A 24880-nucleotide genomic window follows, 5' to 3' on the forward strand; every position below is an offset into this window, starting at 1 on the left:
CTTTGACATAATAATTTTACTTCAGAAATTTTGTACATAGGAAATACTATGAAACAGAGCTTTACAGAAAAATCTGATAATTAGTGAATTATCTATTTTTCATGTATGAGGCTATTGATAGGTATTAGGAAAAGGGTAAAGAGACCAGAGTACCCAAGAAAGCCAAAGATGTCTCTTTCCAAGTCAAAGGACTTCTCTATCAATGTAAAGAAGGTATTTGGCTTCTTAAACTCCTATCAAGTGCCAAGCAGCATTCTCGGTATTGATGATTCATAGATGGGAATAAGATATGATCCCTGTTTCCAATGGTCTCTTGGCTTATGAAGGGACACTAGTGCCAACAATTGCAATTTAAAAGAGTGTTAAGGAAGAGGAATGCCTAAGGCGCCATAGGAGCACAGAGGAGTGTTGGACTAAGAGTATAGGTTGGGCATGTGTGGGTGGGAAATGTCAGAGAAGGATTCACAGATTAGCTGATATTTCAGCGGAGTCTTGAATGATGAGCGAAGTTTTCTACATAGAAGGCTGGAAGGTGGTGGAGGATGAAGTAACAGAAGGAGTAGCATCCAGAACTGTTCTGGATGTAGGTGACTGAATGTAGGGTGAGTTTGGGGTTCCTGAAAGGAGATGAGCTTAGAAATGCAGAAATGATCCAGATAGGCTAAAGAGGTTGAACTTGGTCCTATAGGTGAGAAGGAAATATTTAGGGACTGAATGCAAAGAAGTGACATGATCAGGTTAGAATTTTTGAAAACTCAACATCTTTGAGTTGAGATTCTGTGTTGTTTAATGTCGCAATTTAGCTTCTTCTCCTTTTCTCAAATGTATTGTAAGCAATACAATTAGCTTTAAGATGACGATTTCAAATTAATTGTACTGTCAGAATCCTCTGAGAGTTTCACAATCTCCCTTGAAAATACTGCTGACATCTCAGAGTCTCACAAAATCAAGACACAAAATCTATACCCTACATTAACAGTGTCAGAATTGAAGGTTGACTAATGGCCTGGTATTTCCATTGGGTGGGCATTAAATTAAAACCATATTTTATTTCTAGTTGTATGTGCCCAGAATGAAACTCTGTGCCTTCTACTGTCCTGAGAACTCAAGCAGTGGAAGATCCTGGGGCCTCCATGACTATTTGGCTTTTGAGCACAATTTGAAAGTCTATGTTGGCAGCATGTTCCTGTGGATGCTTTTTTGTCTTTGCACGTAGAATGTATGACAAAATCTGTCTTAAGTGTCAAAGAGCTCTTATGAGCCAGAGAAAATTACAGAGTGTGTAGTTAAGAGGTCAAAAAAACATGTGCTAGAGTATAGAGCCCATCTTGAGCAACTCGAATACAAAAATTCTGTATGAAATGTGTGATTTCTGAGGTGTGAGGAGAGTTCCTAGAATGGTAGACTGGTTTCATAACATATCTAGAGAGTCTGAAGAATCGTATATCCATCATCTATCCTCAGAAGGAAACACAGAAAGAGCTAGGTTGCTTGTATAATGGCTAGCTTGTGGGTAGTTAGCTCCCAGGTCTTTATTTTTCTAGTTTTTTTGAGGGTATACAGGTTCAAAGGGTAGACATTGGGCACCTCAAGTGAAAAAAGAGTCTTAAAGATATGTACCAGTTTCTCTCAATTGACACAGACATATATCACCATAGTGAAGCAATAAAACAATGCTTCAATAATTTTTGAAGCCCAGTTTCAAGAACTAGACCAGCAGTACAGTGTGGAAACCTAGGTCTAGGTAAGGATAGAGAAAAAATAGCAGCAAAGAAGAAAAAAGAAAACACAGAAATCTCTTTGGAGAGAAAGGTGGCTACATTAACCATAAATTTAAAATACACATACCCTATAATTCAGGATTTTCACTTCTCAGAATATACCCTTCACGTATTTTTTTTAATATTTTGCTTGTTTCATGTACGTTAATAATCCTCAAGCATTGTTTGTCATAGCTACATCCTGGAAACAAATAAATGTCTATTAGTAGATGACTGATTCACTAAATCATTTTATAACCACAGAATGGAAATCTATATAGCCATTAAGAAGAATTAAGATAGATATTTACATTCTCATATAGAACCATCTCTAAGTACTTTAGTAAATAAGGTACTGAGAAGTGTGATTAGTATGCTATTCATTTAAAAGTGTGTGTATATACATATATTTGTAAATGCATATCTATACATGATCTTCTTAGTCATTCTTTCTCAGAAAAATTGATGGACTTGGATGGAAGATAGAGTTATTTTTATTGTACAGTCGTAAATACTGTTTAATATTTTATTTATTGGTTTTTTCCTTTGCAGATAGATTACTTAAATAGCAGAAGGCTTTGGAGGCAGAGTTAGTGTATGGTGTGTTTGACTGGAGGACTTCACTGGTAGAGAACCACAGGTAAGGTGGTTATTAATGAGTGGAACACACTAAGAAGGTAAAAGGATCTGTAGTCAATGTTCTTTTCATTTCCTCTTGTAACACAAAAAGAGGTTTTCATTCTTTTATCGAAATTCAAACTTTCATTTTTGGACCCTTCTCTCTAACACAGTTAATGTAGTTTTGCACACTGCATTTCCTTCATTTTTAAACTCTCTTTCTCTGATGATTGCTCATTCCTTTTTTATCTTACAAAAGACAAACATAAGCAAAACTCTTCTTTGACTTAACATATCCCTTCAGCTTTCACTCTCTCTTCGCTCTCCTTCACAGTCAAACCCCTTGTCTACACTTGTTTTCTATTTCTCAGTCTCCCCTTGACTCGTCAATCTATGGAATCTGGCTTCCTTCTCCACAACTTCATTGACATTTTCCCAATGTTATGAGTGAATTCCATGTAGCTAAATCAAAGAGCCCCTTCTGAGAACTTATGTTCTTTTACATTTTACCAGTATTTAACCAGGCTGACCATGCTCAAAGAAAACTCCATTTTCTTTGCTTTTGTGGCCTTCATTCTATTTTTTTTTCTCCTAACTCTGTACTTACTCCTTCTTCAGCTTTCTCTCTTGGTTTCTGCTTCTCTTCCTATGGCCTATATGTCTATCTATGTGTATTATGGCGTTTCTGATGCCTTCACATTAGACTTGTTTCTCTTTTCTCTCATATGTGTTCATTAGGCAGTCAAATAGACTTTATGTTCAAATACTCTTTCTATGTTAACAACTTCTAAATACATCTAGAACCCTCTGCTGAGCTTGAGACTCATATACAGCTGCTAACTGGTCACTTCTACTTGGATGACTCAGAGACAGATAATTCGGTATATCTGCAAGTGAACTCATTTGGTTACCTCAAATTTTCTCATCTCTGTGGTTTCCTATCTCAGTAAATAAATTACTTTGGGAGGGAGTTTTTTGTGTTACTCACTATAATATCACCAGTGAACAGAAAAATGTCTGATGAAAACTAGTTAGTAAATATTTATTGCCTGAATGAATTAATGACTCCATCTGTGATGAATATTATCAAGTGACTAATACAGGGTATTTTGAAGAATATACAATGGGACCTTGAAAGAAAGTGTAGATGATCTAGTATAGTAACATTAGGCTAACTCTTCAATGGTGAGTGTTTCAGATTGGCTGATAACCTGTAACAGTTTGAAACCATTCAGAGAATCCACAAAAGATAGGCCTGGAGAACTGCTTCTGTCAGGATTACAACCAAGGAAACCCCAGGAAGCAGTTCTACTCTGTAACACATGCGGTGGCCATGAGTCGGAGCTTACTCAACGGCAGCTAACAACAACACCATGAGCTCACAAGGGAAAAGGGTTAATCAAGCACTTAATTCCTTTATTAAATCTCTTTCTACTTAAATTATCTGGAGCAGTTTCTGTTTCCTTTACTGAGCCCTGTTCGGTACAGCAGCGCATCTGTGAAATACTGAGTCTAAGGTAGAGGCATTAATAAAAAAAAAAAGGGGGGTAGAATCAAAATTTGACAAATTAGCTAATAAATTTTTCTGAGAGCAAGTTGTCAAAACTTTGGCAATGGCCTTTATGATACATGACCTATCTCCAGGAAGAATTCTGGAGGAGGTTGTATATGGTACTCATCTTCCTTCAATGCATTTCTGATGACGGGAAATGTATTCATTTTTCATTCATTAGATGCAAAGCGAGAACCCATGGTTCTGAAGTCTTTCTAAAGTAAAAAGATAAAACAAAAAGACCATTGCATACAAGAACTTAAAGTATTATAGTCTCTATACACATAGAATTGTTCCACATTCTTTTAAGAAAGATTTAAATGCTTAAACAAAGAACAAGGGGGTTTCAAGGAAGGCTGAAGATTGTGGTAGTCATTAATATGTTCACCAATATTCTCCTCAGCTAATGGTGGAATTGCATGTTCTTGAGCCCTGGTGGCACAGTGTTTAAAAGCTTGGCTGCTAACTGAAAGGTGAGCAGTTCGAATCTACCAGCTGCTTCTTCGAATCCTTTGGGGCAGCACTACTCTGTCCTATAGGGTTGCTATGAGTCGGAATCAACTCAATGGCTATGGGGTTTTTTGTTTTGTTTTGCTTTTTGGACACCTTGAAGGTTGGTAGGATCAAAAGACTTACTCTACCAAATTACATGTGGGTGGATGTGATGTGTGTAATTTCCAAATGGAAGTTTTAAGAGTCAGTATGTTATTTGCCTAAGAAATGGTGAAATTGCCTTAGCAAAGACAGGAAGCAGGGCATTATGGGCAGAAAAACAAGCAGAAGCAGAGGCACAGATATAGGAATTGATCTTTTAGATACAAAGATAACTAAAACAGAGCATTAAAAGAAATAATTCAATTTCTTAGGTTTTCAAAAATGAGTTTTCTATTAACATGTCTAATTTAATTCTGTAACATCTGAGAAAGTGATATTCCACTCAAAAAAAGTCTTAAACACTTGTGGAAAAATTCAATGCATTTAGAAGTAAACTTTTAATTATGACTTTATTTTCCCTGGCTGGCTTTAAGGAAAAATTTTACACTACTGAAGCTCTCAGGATTTAAGAACCTCTGAATTTGGCCTGGACTGAACTTACAAGCAATTGGTTTTACAGCTTTCTTTTCCAATGACTGTTAATTGAATGTTACTAATATAGATTGCTCTTGCTAAAGATTTTTTCCTCTGTAGTTATGTCCATTTAATTCAATGTCCTGGGGTGTTTGTACACCTTTGTGCAAAAAACAAAACAAATCATAAAACAAAAAACAAACCTCAGGAGTCCTTCATGATGTTTAAGGTTTTTCTTATTTCTGCTCCACAGGTTTTGGCTCAAGCTGAAGAAAGAATGATTATGCTTGCTGTGAATGCAGATTGGCAAAGATCACAATTTTTAAGTAAATCATCTCTGAATAAAGCCTGATGGTGAATTATCGGTAAATTTGTTCGCTGGCATTCACTTTCTATTCCCTGCTAGTAGATACTTGGTCTTCATAAAAATGATTTCTTTAATTTCTTCTTGCTGTTTTAAAATTAGATGTTTCAAGAGAAAAAACCCCCAAATATATAAATTTTTAGTCACCCACAGATTGTTTTCTTTATACATTTTTCAAAATGTAAATGTTTGTTTGAATTGGTCATGTTATTCTTCTCCGGGTAAAATGGTTTTTAGTAGATCACACATAAAATAAGTGAATTTAATGCTCGTTGAAAATCCAAATGGATACTCCTGATCAGCAGGTAATCATGCTTCAGATTGTGATTCTGGAACTCAGGTTCTCTCCATCTTTGGCTTTACCACGTTTAATTGTGACTTTCACTGTCACCATGCTCAGTTGCATCAGAGATTATCAAGGACTGTATATGGATAAGATCAGAAGCATTGCACATCCATTTTCATTGCATTCTACTGACTAGAACTCAGTACCATGACCACACCTAACTGCAAGGGAGGCTTAGAAATGTAGCCTAGACTTGAGGAAGAGGAATTGGACATGTCTGTGTCACTCAATTGACTTCTTAACTTCTTGGTTGACGAACATCTACCCTACTGTTTGATCTGTATGTGGAAATAGGAGTTTGTAAGGAATGGAGCTAGGTAGCACTGTGGATGTCTGGGAATAGGATCATTCTGGATGTAGTGGACAAGGTCTTTAAACTGTCATTTGGACAATAGTAATGCAAGACTCTGGATATAGGATGCCAAGCTTAACAAAGCTTGAAAACATTGATGCATCTCATGTGGAAAAGCTTTGTTAGCCAAGGGGTAGTTTATTACTGTCAGGAGAAGTAACTCTGGAGGAAGCACTACGGTGTTAGCAGCCTACAATGTGTGTGTGTGTGTGAGTCCACACATGTATGTATGCACATTCATATATTTCCATCTTCAACATGATAATCACTGAAGAGGAAATGTACTCAGGTCTGTGTGATGCATGTTAATTGCCCCATTGCTCCTGGGATTTTGGCCTCTAGAGATAAGACCTCATAATCTGGAAGGGCTAAATGATGGGGAATGGAGAGTTGCTTGGCATGTTGTATTCCCTAAGTAAACTCACAAAGGGACGTCTGTGAAGAAAGGAACCAAATAGTGCTTTACCAAAGAGCTAACATGTCAGACCCTTTGGCTGCGTTTAGGATACGTGGGCACATAGATCAGTAACTTCTATCTCTCAGGGTCCATTTTGTTTCATATATTGATATAAATAAAGGAATATAAAACTTCACAATTATTCTATTACACTAGGCTTATTAGGCATGGGATAAAGAAATATCTTTTGTCAAATTTTCATCTTGTCTGTGCAGATCACCTTCAAAAGAATTGTATTCCAAGAAAATGGGAACATAGGGATTTTTTTTCTTTTTAAGACTTGGCAATAATTGAAAAGACTAACTGGATTGTCTACTGTTCTCTTTCACACAAATCTGTGATTGTGTGTGGCTTACAGGAAAGGAAAACTTTGTAAGTTGTACCTACTTACTTTCATGAAATATTTAATATTTCAATTAAAATGATTCAAAAAAAATACAGGGTTGGGGAATCAACTATTCTAACCAATGCCACTCCCTGTGAGTAGGAATAAAATTGTGCTACAGAAGGTTTTCCATGATTTTTGGGAAGTAGATTATCAAGCCTTTCTTGCAAGGCACCTCGGATGGACTCAAACCGCCAAACTTTTTGGTAGCAATTGGACCTGTTAACCGTTTGAACCACATAGAGAATCCTTGCTTAATTTATTAGCCTGTACCAAATAGTCTTGCAAAATGCCACTTAGATAAAGCTCTGATTATCTTTGTCTTCTAGATCATCTGTTTTCCATTGACTGACAAGCTAAAGCTGAACTAGTCAGACTGGCAGGGAGTTTTCTGCCATGTGGCCTCATCTTTGTCATTTATAATTCACCATTCTCTTACAAGTATTTTAACTTTCATTCTTTTCGACTCTTCCCTGAACATCATTTCTTGTATCCAAATCTTTTCTTGTCTCCATATTTTACCTTGGAAAATTCTATCCTTTGCTGCCAAGGTCCATCTCCCACTCAAAAGCCTTCCCAATTTTGTCCAACTGAATTTAATGTCCGTGTCTCTGAACGACAACTGAAAATTTTGTTCTGAATTGTCACATCCTGCTGTTACTATGTCAGCAGAAGCACATAATGCAGGTGGAGGGATATTAACATGCGCCCCATAATCTCTAGCAGTCCCCATGAAGTTGACACAAACATATGAAATGTTTTCCTTGCTATGCAAATGAGGTTTCGAGGAAAAAGTTCCGGCATTTCTTCCAATCAGATTTAAACTCTTAAAATCCCTCCATATAGAAATCCTACAGCAACCTTGTAACTGTTTAAAGTAGCTTTGAACAAAGGGTATTTGATATGAGCTCCATAAGAGCAAGGACTTAGCTTGTTTTATTTATTGTTCTTTCTACATCTCCCAGTACAGTGCCTGGAAATATTATATGTTCAATAAATATTTATTGAATAAATGAGGAGGAAGGAAGATAGAGAGGAAAAAGCAGCCAACCCTTCTAACCTCACAAACTCAAACTGAGGAAAAGAAACACGTCTCTTTACCAGGAAGAAGAAAAACAGTGTAAATATTTCTGTGGTTCTTACTATCCTGTTGTCTTCACAGGGGAGACCAATGAGGATCCTGAAGACCAGTAATATCTCTGGGTCTGTGAGTGAGTTCATCCTCCTGGGCTTCCCCTGCCACAGAGAGATCCAGATCCTCCTCTTTGTGCTCTTCTCCCTCATCTACCTCCTGACCCTCATGGGGAACTTGTCCATCATCTGTGCAGTGTGCTCAAGCAGGAAACTCTGCAAGCCCATGTACATCCTCCTGGCCAACTTCTCCTTCCTGGAGATCTGCTATGTCAGCTCGGATGTGCCCAAATTGTTGGCCACCATCAGCTCCCAGACCAAGAGCATCTCCTATGCTGGCTGCCTGCTCCAGTTCTACTTCTTTTTCTCCATGTGCACTGCTGAATGTTTATTTCTGTCGGCGATGTCTTTTGATCGATTTCTTGCTATTTGTAGACTTTTGCACTCTCCCACCATAATGACCCATGACTTATGTGCCCAGTTAGTGGGTTTCTGCTAGGCAGGTGGCTTTCTGTGGTTACTGACTACTTTGAACCTAATATCTCAGGCCCCCTTCTGTGGTCCAAACACCATTGACCATTTTCTCTGTGATCTGGCACCCTTACTGGCATTGTCTTGTGCTCCAGTACCTGGAACTACTCTGACCTGTGGTATTACTAGCTCTCTCATTATCTTCCTCACCTTCCTGTACATCCTTGGCACTTACTTCTGTGTCCTCAGAGTGGTGTTGCAGGTGTCCTCAGGCTCAGGGAGGCATAAGGCTTTCTCTACATGTGCCTCCCACCTTGCTGTGGTGTCCTTGTTCTATGGCTCAGTCATGGTGATGTATGTTAGCCCAGGTTCTGGGGACCATCCTGGGATGTAGAAATTTGTGACCTTGTTCTATGCTTTGGCAACACCATTCTTTAATCCCCTGATCTATAACTTCTAGAACAAAGATATGAAGGAGGCATTAAAGAACATCCTGTATGTGTTTTTGTGGGAAATTTCTAAAGGATTCAAGAGTTGACCTCAATAATGCATCATTGATATTTAGGAAGATGAACGATCATGAGACAAATGAGACCATGCTTTTTTCCTTCATTTTAATCTATTTTCATTCATTAGGAAAGTGGTTTTGAAGAATTCATTAGGCTCATGATTTAGTTTTAGGAAATTACTACCATTATGTCCCAGGTGTGTCTGGAATTAGATAGAATTCTCTATTGAAATCTAGTTTAAAAAGATTTTGATATATTTCTCTATAACTGAGCTTCTGGCTATTCCTTTGGTTTTCATTAGATACTGCTTGGTGTATTTCAACATCCTAAAATTCTGTCTTTATCAAAGCAAATTGTTCTTTTTCAGAGCATAGCAACTAGTGAATGTATTGCAAATATGCAAACAGCTTACTAACAATCTTTCAGACTGAAAAAAAACCTCTACATCAGGAACAAATTTTAGCACTACTACTATATCTCCCAACAGTAGTTTTGGACACAAACAAGTTTCCTCAGTAATATTCTGTTGACTTGATTAAATTTCTACATTTTTCCAATACCATCACTTCACTAAAAAAGCAAACTTGTTGCTGTCAAGGCAATTCCAACTCATGGTGACCCCATGTGTAACAGAGAAGAACTGAACCGTAGAGTTTTCTTGACTTAATCTTTATGGTAGTGGATGTCAGGCCTTTCTTCCATGGTGCCACTGGGTGGGTTTGAATTGCCAATGTTTACATTAATAGTTCAGCACAAGGTGTCTGCACCACTCAGGGACTTTTTATCACTTTATTAAGTAGGTCCAAATCTTCCATATGCAGATGCATGAAGGTTGATACTCAGTGTATATTCTAATCCAAGGAGCTATAGAATGTATGAGATCACTGTTTATCAGGCTTTAGGCGTACTTATATTCATGTAGCTCTGGATAATTTTCCCTCAGAGGGAGTTTCTCTTCTCTAGTTCTTGTTTTTAGCACATTGATTTAATTTACAGTATTGACTTTCCTGGGGAAGTCTTGAGCTAAAGTTTGGTTCTAGGATAACCCCAGCAGTAGCTTTACTTCCAAACTCTAGTCAAACATCCGCAGACTCCCGTTATGTACTTTTACATGAATATCTACTTCAAATCCAAATGCCTAAGCCTAAATTTGTTAATCTCTTTTTAAGTTAGCTCTTGCCATTCTTATTCTCCAATGGCTCCACTGATTTGTATGACCCAGGTTTGAAATCTCAATATTTATAACTCCTCATCTTCTTTCTCCGCTTTGAGCTTGTCATTAAATACTGCCCTGCAATCCTTTTCTACTCTTATCAGCTTTGTCCAGGTCCTAGTGCTGCATAAGTGTGATGGTGTAATAACAAGTTAAATGGTCTCTCTGTCTCTGACATCTCCTATATTAAATTCCAGAATCATCTTCTTAAACACCATTTCTACCAGTGTCCATACCTATAAAAAAAAAAAAGTGGGATAAATACTAATTTCCTTAGTTTGTAATTCAAGATTTTTCTCAACCTGTGCTCAAACTTTATTTCTACCTTACTAAATATGTGTTCCAATACTTTAGTTGACTCACTGTCTCCAGTTAATGCATTATAAGCTTCATTTTACAACCTGAGCTTAAAACCGTTGTATTCATACCTTGCCCATTTTTAGGCACCACTCATGCTCTCTGTGATAGGAATTCATACTTAACATTTCAATTGACTAATAATTATCCAAATGGAGATTTAATAAGTGATTGGGTATGCAAGTTTGGAGGTAAGAGATGAGGCTAGGAGTGGAGACAAAAACCTAAGAATTATCAACATATCAATGGTATTTAAAGCTACTGGGCTCTTTGAGATCAGTTTAATCAGTGCTGTCCAATAGAAATATAATATGGGCCACATATATTATTTTAAACTTTTTAGTAGTCATGTTAGTAAAGGTAAAAAAAAAAAAAAAATTAACCCTTTTATCTCAGTAATGAGTCACTCCCAAGGTTCATCCTTCAGCCAAAGACAGGCCCATAATACAAGACTAAAGTGGCACACCAGCCCAGAAGCAAGGACTAGAAGGCAGGAGGGAACAGGAAAGCTGGTAATAGGGAACCCAAGGTTGAGAAGGGAGAGCATTGACATCTCGTGGGGTTGTTAACCAACGTCATAAAACAATATGTGTACTGTTTAATAAGAAACTAGTTAGTTGCATAAACCTACTTCTAAAGTACAATAAGAAAATAAAATACAATTAACTTAAAATATAATTATCAATCAATAAAAAATAAAGGTAAAGAAAGAGGTGAAATTAATTTAGTATTTTTTAATGCAATATATTCAAAATATTGTTTCAATATATACTTAATATAAAATTATTAATGAGATATTTACATTCTTTTATACTAAGTCTTCAACATTTGTAGGTATTCCAAAGGTAACCCAGATGGGCATGATATGTCCTCTTGCTCCCATACATTCACATATTTTGTGTGTTGGTACTTTTTATCCCATTGAGAAGGTATGTTTTCTCAACCAGTTGAATTAAAATATACCTTAGGGTTGATAATGAGTTCCTTGAGAATAGTAGGAAAATGTGCCTTCCTGAAGTTTCCATCATTCTTCTAAATAGAAAACATACACCTCATTACTCTCAGTGGTTACCACTGAATTGGGGAAACAAATACCAAATGAGGTTGCTCCCCAGGGGAAATTAAAAAAGAAACCAACATTGTCTCACAGAAAAGAAAGACTGCTTTCTAAGGAAGCCCATCTCTGCAAATCTCCTCATATTCCTCAAGCCTCAATCTAGTCTCCTCTCAAGCAATCCACTCAATCTCATACATTTGCATAATGGAAAACATTTCTCTTTGCCAAATCTTATGCTTCTCCCTAATTTCCTTATGATCTATGATACCTCCAATATACTCTCTATTCTTCTGTAATCTCAGGTCTTGTTCTACCCTCTCCCTACTTGTTTTACTAAATTTGCTTACTCCTTCATGAGTACATTAGCCAGGACTCTATCGGATAAATCACAGAAACTCAACTCATGCTAGCTTACCCCTGACTACAAGCCAACAACAAAATCTAGAGGAATCCCTAAATAGACCTGAGTGGAGAAGGTTACTGATGGAAACCAGAGAGGACTCCCAAACCTCTCTTGCTTTATGCTTAAGAGAATCATTAAAACATGGCCAGACTACTAGGAAGCTCTGGTTCTGTTTGTGAAACTAATAGTGATCATCATCATCACAACAACTAATAGTGAGTCTTTGGGATGAGCTAGCTACCAATGTAACTTTACATGTATGGATTTATTAAGTCCTCACAACTATCCTGTGAGGGAGGAATTATTATTCTCATCATGCAGATGAAGAAATAGAGGGACAGAGAGTTGAAGCCATTTTCCCCAGATAGAGTCAGAGCCTATAGTCTCAACCACTCCTGTGCTGACTAGAGCCTTGAAACACTCCAGAAGCAGCAAAAATCACACATACACAAGAAAAAAAATGCTTGGGAAAGGCAAAGGCCTACAAGAGTAAGTACACTCAAAAACAATATTTTATAATAATTTTTTTCAGATTATAAAAGTAATATATATTATTCGTAGAAATTTTGAGAAATGTAGACATTTATAAAGAAGAAAATGGTGTAACCCATAAACCAACCGTGCAATACTAACCACTATTAATTTTCAGGTTTTTTTTCTTTAGAGTTTTGTTTTGTTTTTTTTCTATTCCATTGTATGTATTTATTTTTCTTCAGAAATGCAACCCTTGCCAGGTTAAGAACGCTGTGAAATATAAAAAAATATATAAACCTTTGTTATTTGATGAATCAGCATTATCTCATTCCTTATTAGAAATTTAGAATTATATGCCCCATCCCATTCCTTCTGAATGAGAATCTGCATTTTAATATGATTCTCAAGAGATCCTTATGCACTGTTATAGTGAATATCTTTTTTTTTCAGCCCTCTGGGGAATTGTATTTAATGGGTGTAAATGTTTTAAAGGCTCTGAGAACTTCTAAATTGCCTCAAAAAAAAAAAAAAAAACTTTACGTGTTTATATTCTCTCCAACACTTTTTCTGAGAGCCATTTCATTGCACCTTCACCATGATTTTCCATCTTTGCTAGTTTGAAAAGCAACAGAAAAATTACATCTTTCATATTTTAAAGAAAAAAACAATATAAAAATGTGGAGATTATAGATGTAATTTCCAGAATGCATTCTGAAATTTTATATCACTCCTAAAAATGCCCTTTAAAGTTATTAGAAACAATAATGTTTCAAATTTTTAAAACATTTCACCCAGCAGGTATATAAATGTTCCAAAACACCCATTGCATTGAAAAGTATATGAGAATACAACAGTAACCTAGTAAACTTTTGTTGAATTCTGGAGCATAAAAAAGAAATTTTTTTAAACCTGAAATTAAGCAAGGGTATTAGCTTTTTAATGGCACAAAGGTAAAAGTCCAGAAGTTGCTTTGAAAATAATTCTATCAACAATCTGTTTATAACATATGCTGGAATGTTTTCCAGATCTACAATGACATTTTCACCAACTTTTCCCACAATTTATCTGTCTTTGGTTTAACTATCTATGCACAATTGTTGGTAATAATATGTTAACCTAGAAGGAGGTTTAAGTGGCCTGACAAATCACTTTATTATGTTCTACCTAATATTTTAGTACAAGACAAATGATGCACACACACCCAAGGAATATCTATCAAACTTTTGAGCAATAAAAATAGAAAAGATAGATAATATACATACATACATATATACATAATTTTTTTTTTATTAATTCAGAATTGACTTGAGGGTTACCGATTGTTTAGGATCATAAAAGATATGTCTGGCACCTCCCTTTGCTTCTTTTTTCGTTTCCTTTTTTTTTTTAATTGTACTTTAGATGAAAGTTTGCAGAACAAACTAACTTCTCATTAAACAATTAGTACATACATTGTTTTGTGGCATTGGTTGCCAACCCCACAACATGTCAATACTCTCAACAGCTAACATCTTCAAAGTCAATCCAAAGCCTAAAAGACTTTAATCAATTGAAACACTTGGAGAAATTTAATATTTAACTTCCCACACTTCAAAAACTAAACTGCACAAGCATCACAGAGGGGAAATTTGGTTTTAAAGACGCTCTTATGAACAAACTCTAAGGACTTTGGTAAAACACAAACTCACTAAAAGTCAAAAGTACAAAATTGCTGCTCAAAAAAGCTAATGTTAACTTTAGTCTGCATGAGTTTCTAAAGCAAGAAAGTTTATAGCACCACTCTGCTCCTTATCGATCACACAGTATCAGGGGCATTGTGTTCAGTTAGTAACTTCATACTTTCAGAAGGACATGACCAATAAAAGGAAGTCAATTGGGATGATGAACACCCTGGAAATTACGTAGTCTTCAGTTGAAGAAACCAAGAGTCCTTAGTCTAAGTAGAAAAGGCTCAAGTAGGACACTAGGGCTTTCCTAAAATACATCCAAGGGCTGTTGTGTAGACTTATCCTGAGCATAACTATAGTGTAGTAGAAAGAACACAAATCTCACCCAGTGATGCCACTTTAGTACCTTTGTGAGTCTGTTCTGATTAAAGCTTTCTGTCATTGTTGAAGCATTTGAGAAGATAATGCCTGCCCAGATTGCCAGCAGAATGTGTACGTATGATAGGCGCACAGTAAATGTTAACTTCTCTAAGGCAGAAGTAAGCAACATGAAGATGAAAAATCAAGATGGGAAAGTGACTCAGGAAGTTAAGAGACAACAAAGAAGTTTACTACAACTTCTAAAAAGGAAAGTTGTTCTGAAGGTGGTGCTCTGCCTTCCTTTGTAATGAGCCCTTTGATGATTGCAGCAGAAGCTAGATAACCTCCTAGCAAAACTTAGAAGGAAGGGTCCTTACTAGGGACAGATTACCCAATAAGTGAAGTACACACGGGTTTACTTGTGTTTACTTACTAATTTCATCTGTTTTTCACTACAAGGAAGATTTTGCACTACAGATTAGTAAGTAAACACAATTAAGCCCGTGCATACTTTGCTTATGGTAAGCCTGTGCAGACCTTGCTTACGGGTTGATTCACTTCTGGTCCTTACCACTGTGGAAGGATAGGTTAGAGAACCAATAAAGTACCTTCTAGTTCCAAAAGTCATTAAGTTCAGATGAAAGAGAAAATGTGACTTTCAAGACCCCATTTTAATCCATGGTTTCTCTTTAGCCAGTGTATGTGAGCAATATGTTATTCCAAAAAATAGAAGTCTGGAATTGACAGTTTTTATATTTCCTCCAGAGTAGAAGAGTGAACAAGTGAGCAAGGGACAGATTCAATTATTCTCTTAAGTGGGTTCCTAGGACATAGCATATTGAAACAAGTGCCCTTTGTGTTATAAAAATAAGTGAAGACTACAAACTAAGGAAGGCAGTGGGAGAAAAGATGATACAGCTAATAAGTGGAAAAATATAAATAATAAAAAGTAGTGATAAAAGACTCTAACAAATGGAATTATAGAGATACAGATTATGTAATTACACAAATAATTGTAGCACTGAAAAAAAAAAACAAAACAATTGTCTGTATCCTCCTTACATGCTTCCTCAGTATATATGTTGGTTTTCCATATCTCCTTTTTTCCTTTTTTTCAAGAATGGTCTTTGTTGATCACTTTACCTTGATTGTGTATGAGATTTTAAAGGGTGATTTGTCTTAGGTTATGGATGACTATGGAGGAATTGAATATTGCCTGTCACACAAGTCCACTAGAATAAAATAGTCCTACAAATAACTGCCTGCTGTGCCCTTCTCAAGTCAGTTAATTTGAGAGGGGTCACCTCTTTTTGAACTATTGTTGTGAAAGAACACCTGCAGCAGATCTCATTTTCAATGGCCAGTTGATGCCATCCTATGACTGCATTTGAGGATGGATTAAGTATAGCTCTTGAATCTGAACTAAATTGTGGAATATTTTCATGCTGTTGAACTAATCTAATTACCAAAATATGATAGCCATGTGAGAATGAGAAATAAAGGAGAAAAAACTATAATTCCACCTAAGTGGAGCAATTTCAGAGATACTTGAAGACCCCAGCTGGTCTGCTTCAGATGTTGTGGCGATGTCTTCAGCACCAACAGTGATGTATTTGATCAGTTTGATGCACTTTTTCCCTGGGAGGGGTGACATATTAGACACAATTACACAAAAGCTCCTCTACAGTGAGAAAACAGCAAACTAGGAGCCGTAAAGCATGAACTCTTGTCCTAACTTTACTTTTTGGTTTGGGGCCTCAGGCATTTAACAGCTTTGAGCCTTCATCTTCCTATATTTGAAATTAAAGTACTAATCTTTGCTATGGCTCCCCTAACAAGTAATTAAGAAAGTAAAAAAAAAAGATAATGTGCCTCAAACATAAGAATTTACTTGTCCTAAACTGATCCCCCACCACCTGTCTGTCAGTTTGTCATACTGTGGTGGCTTGTGTGCTGCTGTGATGCTGGAAGCTATGCCACCAGTATTTCAAATACCAGGGTCACGCATGGTGGGCAGATTTCAGCAGAGCCTTGAGACTAAGACTTGGAAAAAGGACCTAGTGGTCTACTTCTTAAAAAAAAAAACAAAAAAAACCTGGCCAGTAAAAATCTTATGAATAGCAGCCGAACATTGTCTGAGATAGTGACAGAAGATGAGCCCCTCAGGTTGGAAGGCACTCCAGATATAACTGGGGAAGAGCTACCTCCTCAAAGTAAAGTTGACCTTAACGATGTGGACGGAGTCAAGTTTTGGGACCTCAATTTGCTGATGTGACATGACTCAAAATGAAAAGAAACACCTGCAAGCATCTATTAATAATAGGAATATGGAATGTATGAAGTATGAATCTTGGAAAAATGGATATCATCAAAAATGAACTGGAATGAATAAACATTCTATCCTAGGCATTAGTGAGCTGAAATGGACTGGTACTGGCCATTTTGAATCAAACAACCATATGGTCTACTATGTCTGGAATGACAAATTGAAAAAAAGTGGTGAAGCATCCATCATCAAAAATACCGTTTCAAGATCTATCCTGAAGTACAATGCTGTCAGTGATAGAATAGCATCCATACGCCTACAAGGAAGACCAATTAATACGACAATTATTCAAATTTACACACCAACCACTAAGGCCAAAGATGAAGAAACTGAAGATTTTTACCAACTTCTGCAGTCTGAAATGGATCAAACATGCAATCAAGATGCATTGGTAATTACTGATGATAGAAATGCAGAAATTGGGAACAAAAAAGAAGGAACAGTGGTTGGAAAATATGGCCTTGGTGATAGAAATGATGCCAGAGATCACATAACAGACTTTTGCAAGACCAATGACTTCTTCATTGCAAATAACTTGTTTCAACAAAATAAACAGTGACTATACACGTGGACTTCACCAGATGGAAAATATGGAATCAAATCAATTACATTTGTGCAGAGACATTGGAAAAGCTCAACATCATCAGTCAGAACAAGGCCAGAGACCAACTGCAGAACAGACCACCAACTGATCAAATGCAAGTGCAAGTTGAAGATGAAGAAAATTAAAACAACCCCATGAGAGCCAAAATACAACCTTGAGTGTATTCCACCTGAATTTGGAGACCGTTTCAAGAATAGATTTGATGCGCTGAGCACTAATGTCCAAAGATCAGAAGAGTTGTGGGATGACATCAAGGACATCATACGTGAAGAAAGCAAAGGGTCTTTAAAAAGAAAAGAAAGAAAGAAAGAAAAGACCAAAATATATGTCAGAAGAGACTCTGAAACTTGCTCTTGAACGAAGGTAATGGGAATGGAAGAGATGATGAAGTATAGGAGCAGAACAGAAGATTCCAAAGGGTGATTCAAGAAGATAAAGTATCATAACGAAATGTGCAAAGAGCAGAAGGTAGAAAACCAAAAGGGAAGAACATGCTCGGCATTTCTCAAGCTGAAAGAACTAGAAGAAGAAAAATTCAAGCCTCTAGTTGCAACTTTGAAGGATTCTAAGGGCAAAATTTTGAATGACCCAGGAAGCTTCATGGGAAGATGGAAGGAATGCACAGGGTAACTGTACCAAAAGAATTGGCCAACTTTCAACCATTTCAGGAGATAGCATATGATCAAGAACTGATGTTAATGAAGGAATAATTCCAAGCTGCACTATAGGCATTGGTGAAAAACAAGGCTCCCGGAATTGATGAAACACCGATTGAGATTTTTCATCAAACAGATACAGCTTGGAGGTGTTCAGTTAGCTATGCCAAGAAATTTGGAAGACAGCTACCTGGTCAACCAACTGCTTCCCAGGGGCACTCTAACTGTACTTCTTCCAAGACAGACTTGTTGGTTCTTCTGGCAGTCTGTGGTATATTCAATATCCATAACCAAGGCCATAATTCAAATGAATTAATTTTTTGGTCTTCCTTATTCATTGTCCAGATTTTACATGTATGTGAGGTGATTGAAAATATCATGGCTTCAGTCAGGCACACCTTAGTCCTCAGAGTAACACCTCTGCTTTTCAACACTTTAAAGGGATCTTTTGCAGCAGATTTGCCCAAAGCAATATGTTGTTTCATTTCTTGGCTGCTGCTTCTGTGGGCATCGATTGTGGATTCAAGTAAAATGAAATCCTTGACAACTCCAATCTTTTCTCCATTTATCATGATGTTGCTTATTAGTCCAGTACAAGCAGGAAGCATCAAGAGAATGGGTACAAAGAGATCCATATTTGTACCCTTTCCAAAGCAAAGTGACCCAACAAAATGCGGATATTATCAAACAATACCATTACTATCACATGGAAGTAAAATTTTACTGAAGATCATTCAAAGGCAGTTGCAGCAGGACATCAACAGAGAACTGCCAGAAATTCAAACTGATTCAGAAGAGGACATGAAAAGAGGGATGTCATTGCTGATGTCAGATGGATCTCGCCTGAAAGCAGAGAATACCAGAAAGATGTTTAACTGTGTTTTACTAACTATGCAAAGGCATTCAACTGTGTGGATCATAACAAATTATGGATAACATTGAGAAGAATGGGAATTCCAGAACACCTCATTGTGCTCATGTGGAAACTGTACATAGACCAGCAGGCGGTTGTTGAAACAAAACATAAAGATACTGGTTTAAAATCAGGAAAGGTGTGCATCAAAGTTATATCCTTTCACCATACTCATTCAATCTGTATGCTGAGCAAATAATCCGAGAAACTGGGCTATATGAAGAACAACGGGCATCAGACTTGGGGCAAGACTCATTAACAACCTGTGTTATGCAGATGACACAACCTTACTTGCTGAAAGTGAAGAGGACATGAAACACTTACTGATGAAGATCAAACACTACAACCTTCGGTATGGATTACAACTCAACATAAGAAAAACAAAAATCCTTACAACTGGACTAGTAAGCAACATCAAGATAAATGGAGAAATTTGTCAAGGATTTCATTTTATTCGAATCCACAATCGATGCCCAAGGAAACAGCAGCCAAGAAATTAAAAAAACATGTTGCTTTGGGCAAATCTGCTGCAAAAGATCTCTTCAAAGTGTTGAAAATCAAAGACATTACTCTGAGGACTAAGGTGTGCCTGACTGAAGCCATGATATTTTCAATTACCTCACATGCATGTAAAATCTGGACAATGAATAAGGAAGACCAAAAAATTGATTCACTTGGTTTATGGTGTGGTTAAGGATATTGAATATACCATGGACTGCCAGAAGAACCAACAAGTCTGCCATGGAAGAAGTACAGGTAGAATGACCCTGGGAAGCAAGGATGGCGAGACTTCATCTCACATACTTTGAACATGTTATCAGGAGCGACTGGTCCCTGGAGAAAGACATCATGCCTGGTAAGGTAGAGGGTCAGCAAAAGAGAAGACCTTCCACCAGATGGATTGACACGATGGTTGCAACAATGGGCTCAAACATAGCAGCGATTGTGAGGATGGCACAAGACCAGGCATTGTTTCATTCTGTTGTACATAGGGTCACTGTAAGATGGAACTGACTCAACTGCACCTAACAACAACAACAAACTGATCTCCTTCAAGCTGCCTTCCCAAAGAGGAAGTTGCCCTCCTGCAAAGCTCAGTCGAAATGAAATCAGCTATTTTACAGTGCTTCAGGCAATCACCTTCTCCATCACATTGGCTGATGCAGAGAATCTTGCTATTAGCTCATCATGTCATTCAGATAAAACCAAAACACCAAACCCACTGCTGTTCCCATAGGGTTTCCAAGGAGTGCCTGGTAGATTCGAACTGCTGACCTTTTAGTTAGCAGCCACAGCTCTTAACCACTATGCCACCAGGGTTTCCATCGTTCAGATACAACTATAAATCTTGAAACCCAGACCCCAGTTACATTAGAAGAAGGGCTGGTGTTGCTCTCCTCCAGTCACAAACTTTGGTTCCTGACATAGGACTGGATCATAGTTTTCATCATCATTTTGATATCAAAGCCTGTCCCTTAATCATATCAGGGGAAAGGTTAGTCCTTCCCTAATGATGCAGCTAAAAAGCCCACAGCCCAAAGTTGAAGTGCCCCTCTTGGTATCTGATACCTAGATTGCTTTGTGCTGCTGCGGTTATAACGAGCATAGGCAACCTGCATGACTGTGACTAATCCTAGGTACGTGAGTTTTCCCCAGTAAACACTGCTCCAATAGATCTGGTGTGCATGCCATCTCGCCATGTGGCATTGTGCACATGATAACATGGAAAACTGTTTCAAATACTACTAAACTCTTCACAGATTTTGTGAGTTAAGTTCATGCATAAGTTTATGGGGATTTTTTTCCAGAGAACTAAACTGAAGAGAGCCAATATCCTCCAAAGTGGGGTATACCAGGCAGCCCACTGAGGAATGCAGTGTTGGGGAAATGTAATTAAACCCAAAATCCCCTGCCAACCCAGAAAAGTTCTCCACAAAGGTAGGAGAGAAAGAAAATAGTTTTATTATTGAATTACCATTAAGTGAGAATATGATAGACATCACAGGCTGTGGAGCGATGGATCACCCATATGGTCTTTCTAGCCATGGTGTTGTGGCCCACCAAGGGGATTAGATAGCTTGTTAATAATACGAGTAAGGTGCATGGCACTCTTGTGGGGGTGGGATCATGCAAATATGTGTTTGGAACCCTAATGAGGGAATTGGTTCGTTTTGCCATCCAGTGGGTTTAAAAAGAGAGTAAATCCCAGAGCGGGGGGGGTCATGCTAACACCAAGAAGAAGAGATGGTAGCAGAGCCACGTCCTTTGGACCCATGGTCCCTGTACTGAGAACCTCCTAGACTCAGGGAACAGAGAGACTGAGAGCTGTAACACCAGAGATGGTGAAAGATGGTGAGAAGTGGTGGCAGAGAAACAGCAGCAACAGAACCCGGAGACTCATACAAAATGACACAGTGGGTTTCCTGGCCCACAGAGCAAGGTAGTTACTACAGTGGGTATACAGACCCAAGGAGGGAGAGAGCTGAGCACCTTCAGAACGAGGCTTACTGGAGGAGTGGGGTGCCTCTGGGTACTTATCAGTGGAGCTAAAGAGCTCTGTAACACTTGCCCAAGCAGGGCAGAAGCCAGGCCACCCCAAGAAGCTTGAGGTGTGGGGCCAAGGGTTAAGAAACCAAGGGCCAGGGAGAGGTCTGCTTGTGGGGATGGCTGAGAAGATATCCTGACCAAAGAACTGTATACTGAATTGTTCCTGATCCTGAACTGTAGTCTGTAAATTGCCTAATATACCCCATAATCCTGAGTTTTGTCTGTGTGTTCTGTGTGGCCATTACAACATATTATCGGACCCAACAGAAAAGTAGAGAGTGTTGTAGGAGGGACAGCTGCTGTCAGAATTGGTAAAAAGGTTGGAGAGAGGACCCCCACCTCACAGAAATCAACGTTGGGCTGTTGATGCTGACAATGATTCTCTCTCCTTCCCCTTGTGAAGTTAGAGGAGGTCTGACACGGCCACCATGCCATTTTTACACAGGCAATCCTCTAAAGAGGTTGCAAAGACAGAAAGAAATCTGACCCTTTATATACCCAAGCAGATACAACTCATTTCCCACATGTTCTCAAGATTTTTGTCACATATACTTCATCCTAAATTCACTTGGTATTTAAGAACCCACCTGTGCTTGTTAATTGCTTTCATCCAAAGGAAAAATAAACTTTCCATCTCTTTATTACAGGAGCTAGTTTTGCAACTTGGAGCAAGTAAGACTTGCAATTGGAGAAGTTAGCCTCCTTATCCTGCCACAGAAACTAAGAGAAAGGAGAGCCATCTTCCTTGATGAATACCTTTAAAAGAGATCATACCCACATCCTTGGGGAAATGACCCTGAGTTATAAAACCTACAAGACACTTACTTAGCTTTTTAAAGGATTTATGTACATTTAAAAGATGCAGAGAAAGAATCACACTTACAAGTTTTTTAAAGCAAATATTCTAAGAAAAGAGTGGAATCCCCTTCCTTTTTGCAGGCATCTTTTTTTTTTTTTCCTTTTCCACTTGTGTTTACCCTTACAGCAGAAAGGAAATATTTGAATTTCTATTTTTATTTTAATTCTAAGAAACTTTTTTCAAAAAGCTTTACCAGTATTGACAATGTTGATTGACAGTGTTTTATTCCTAGTATGTAAGTAAATTAAAAAAAAAAATTTTTTTTTTTTGAGTAAATGATCATATCGAAGTGGTTAAGAACTATGAGATGCTATGGCTACTAACCAAAAGGTCGGCAGCATGAATCCACCAACCACTCCTTGGAAACCCTTTGAGGCGATTATGCTCTGCCCTATATGATCACTGCGAGTCAGAACTGACTCTACGGCACCGGGTTTTTTTATGCACAACTACTGTATTTTTAGGTGCCCAGTTTAAAAAAAAAAAAAGATGGAAATCTCCGTATCATCAGGAAAGTATGCTCACTCTCTTAGGGAGGAATTAGTAGACATTATTCACTCTATAGTATAAAATTTCTGCTACAATCTCCACAGGACAAAAAGAAATGATCTCAGAAGCCAGAAATCTCTCCCGCACAGTGCATACAGCTGGGAAATACAGCTGTTCCTCTTTTTCATATTCTTTGTGATGTACATCCTGACTCTCCTTGGAAACATATCCATTGTGTGTGCAGTGCACTGGGAATACCGACTCCACACTCCCATGTACATCCTGCCGGCCTACTTCTCCCTCCCGGAGATCTGCTGTGTCAGCTCTGATGTGCCCAACATGCTGGTCAGCTTCCTCTCCAAGACCAAAACCATCTCCTTCAGTCAGTGCCTCCTGCAGTTGTACTTATTCTTCTCACTGGGCACAACTGAATGCTTATTTCTCTCTATTATGGCCTATGAGCAGTTCCTGGCAATCTTCCAGCCTCTGCACTACCTCACTGTCATGACTACTAAATTCTGTAGCAGCCTGGTCATCTCTTGCTGGGTGTATGGTTTCCTCTGGTTCCTGATCCCAGTGACACTTGTTACTCAGCTGCCATTTTGTGGCCCAAAAGTGACTGATGGCTTTCTACGTGACCTGAACCCTCTGCAGGACCTGGCTTCAGCCTGTGCCCCAATCCCAGGGACTGTTCTCACATTCAGCACCATGAGCTGCCACCTCATCTTTATCACTTTTTTCTACATTATTGGCTCATACACCATGGTGTTCAGTGCTGTGATGCATGTGCCCTCAGCCTTTTCCACCTGCTCCTCACCTCTGGCTGTGGTGTTTCCGTTCTATGGATCTGTCATGATAACCTATGTGAGCCCAGTATCCAGTCAAGCACAGGTGATACAGAAGTTCACTGCTTCATTCTACTCAGTTTTGACTCCATTTTTCAACCCCATGATTTACAGCCTCGAGAATAAAGAGATGAAGGATGCCTTGAAGAAAGTACTAGGAGGTTCCTAAAAAAAAAATTGTGATATTAGTGAGTCTTTTCTACATGAGTTACAACTATGAACCTCCTGTCAGCAAAGAGTTAAGAAACTGGCAAGTAGAGGTGAATGTGTGGAAGCAGGCAGACTATAAAATAAACAAACCAGTTGCTTTTGAGTTGTTTCCAACTCATGTCTATCCCATTTGTGTCAGAGTAGAATTGTTGTACATAGGATTTTAAATGGTTATGATCTTTTGGAAGTAGATAAACAAGTCTTTCTTCCAAGGTGACTCTGGGAGATTTGAGTTGCCAACCTTCTGATGTGTAGCTGAGCACTTGGTCATTTGCACCACCCAGGGACTCAGCTGGAAAATATGACCGTTTAATCATACATTCTACAATTTGACCTACTCATAATCAATAAACAATATACGGAAGCTATCGAGGTTCTAATATATAAACCCACCAATTCTAGGCCTCATAATTCCTTGAACTCTTAACTCTAGTGACCCTTATCTCCCCTGCAATTGAGTAGTATTGCACATTCTTCTGTAACACCTGGCATATCCTCCATCAATCTTCTCTCTTAAAAGCCCACCATTCTTACAAATGAAAAAATTTAAAGCCATCCGACTCAAGATGGAACACAAATTCCCTTTCCTCCTGTTTCTTTTCTTATGTGTTCATATTTCATCTCCTTCTTTTTAGGTCTAGCAGCTCCACCTAAACCCCTCATCCCTTCTATCTGGTCTAGTAATTATACTAATTGATTATCCATTGTATCACTCTTACATCAGCAACCTTTTATTAGTTCTTTCCTTTAGTAACAAAATATGCATCACTTTTCTCTGTCTTAAAAAGTTTCTTCCCCCTAGAGATACAAGAGCATTCACACAAACAGACATATGCACACCCATGTTTATTGCAGCTCTGTTTACAATAGCAAAAAGCTGGAAGCAA

At 38.0% G+C, this 24880-nt stretch overlaps 1 protein-coding gene across 1 annotated transcript; it reads left to right on the top strand.

Annotated features, from left to right (window-relative positions):
- The first annotated feature begins 499 nt into the window (after positions 1-499).
- On the top strand, positions 500-23952 carry LOC126084574 (olfactory receptor 11G2-like). The gene is made up of 3 exons (XM_049899174.1): positions 500-583; positions 8065-8513; positions 23043-23952. Exons 1-3 carry the CDS (start codon positions 500-502, stop codon positions 23950-23952), a joined length of 1443 nt encoding a protein of 480 aa, XP_049755131.1.
- The last annotated feature ends 928 nt before the right edge of the window (positions 23953-24880 follow it).

This window comes from Elephas maximus, chromosome 10 (assembly GCF_024166365.1).
Source record: "Elephas maximus indicus isolate mEleMax1 chromosome 10, mEleMax1 primary haplotype, whole genome shotgun sequence".
Taxonomy (NCBI): domain Eukaryota; kingdom Metazoa; phylum Chordata; class Mammalia; order Proboscidea; family Elephantidae; genus Elephas; species Elephas maximus.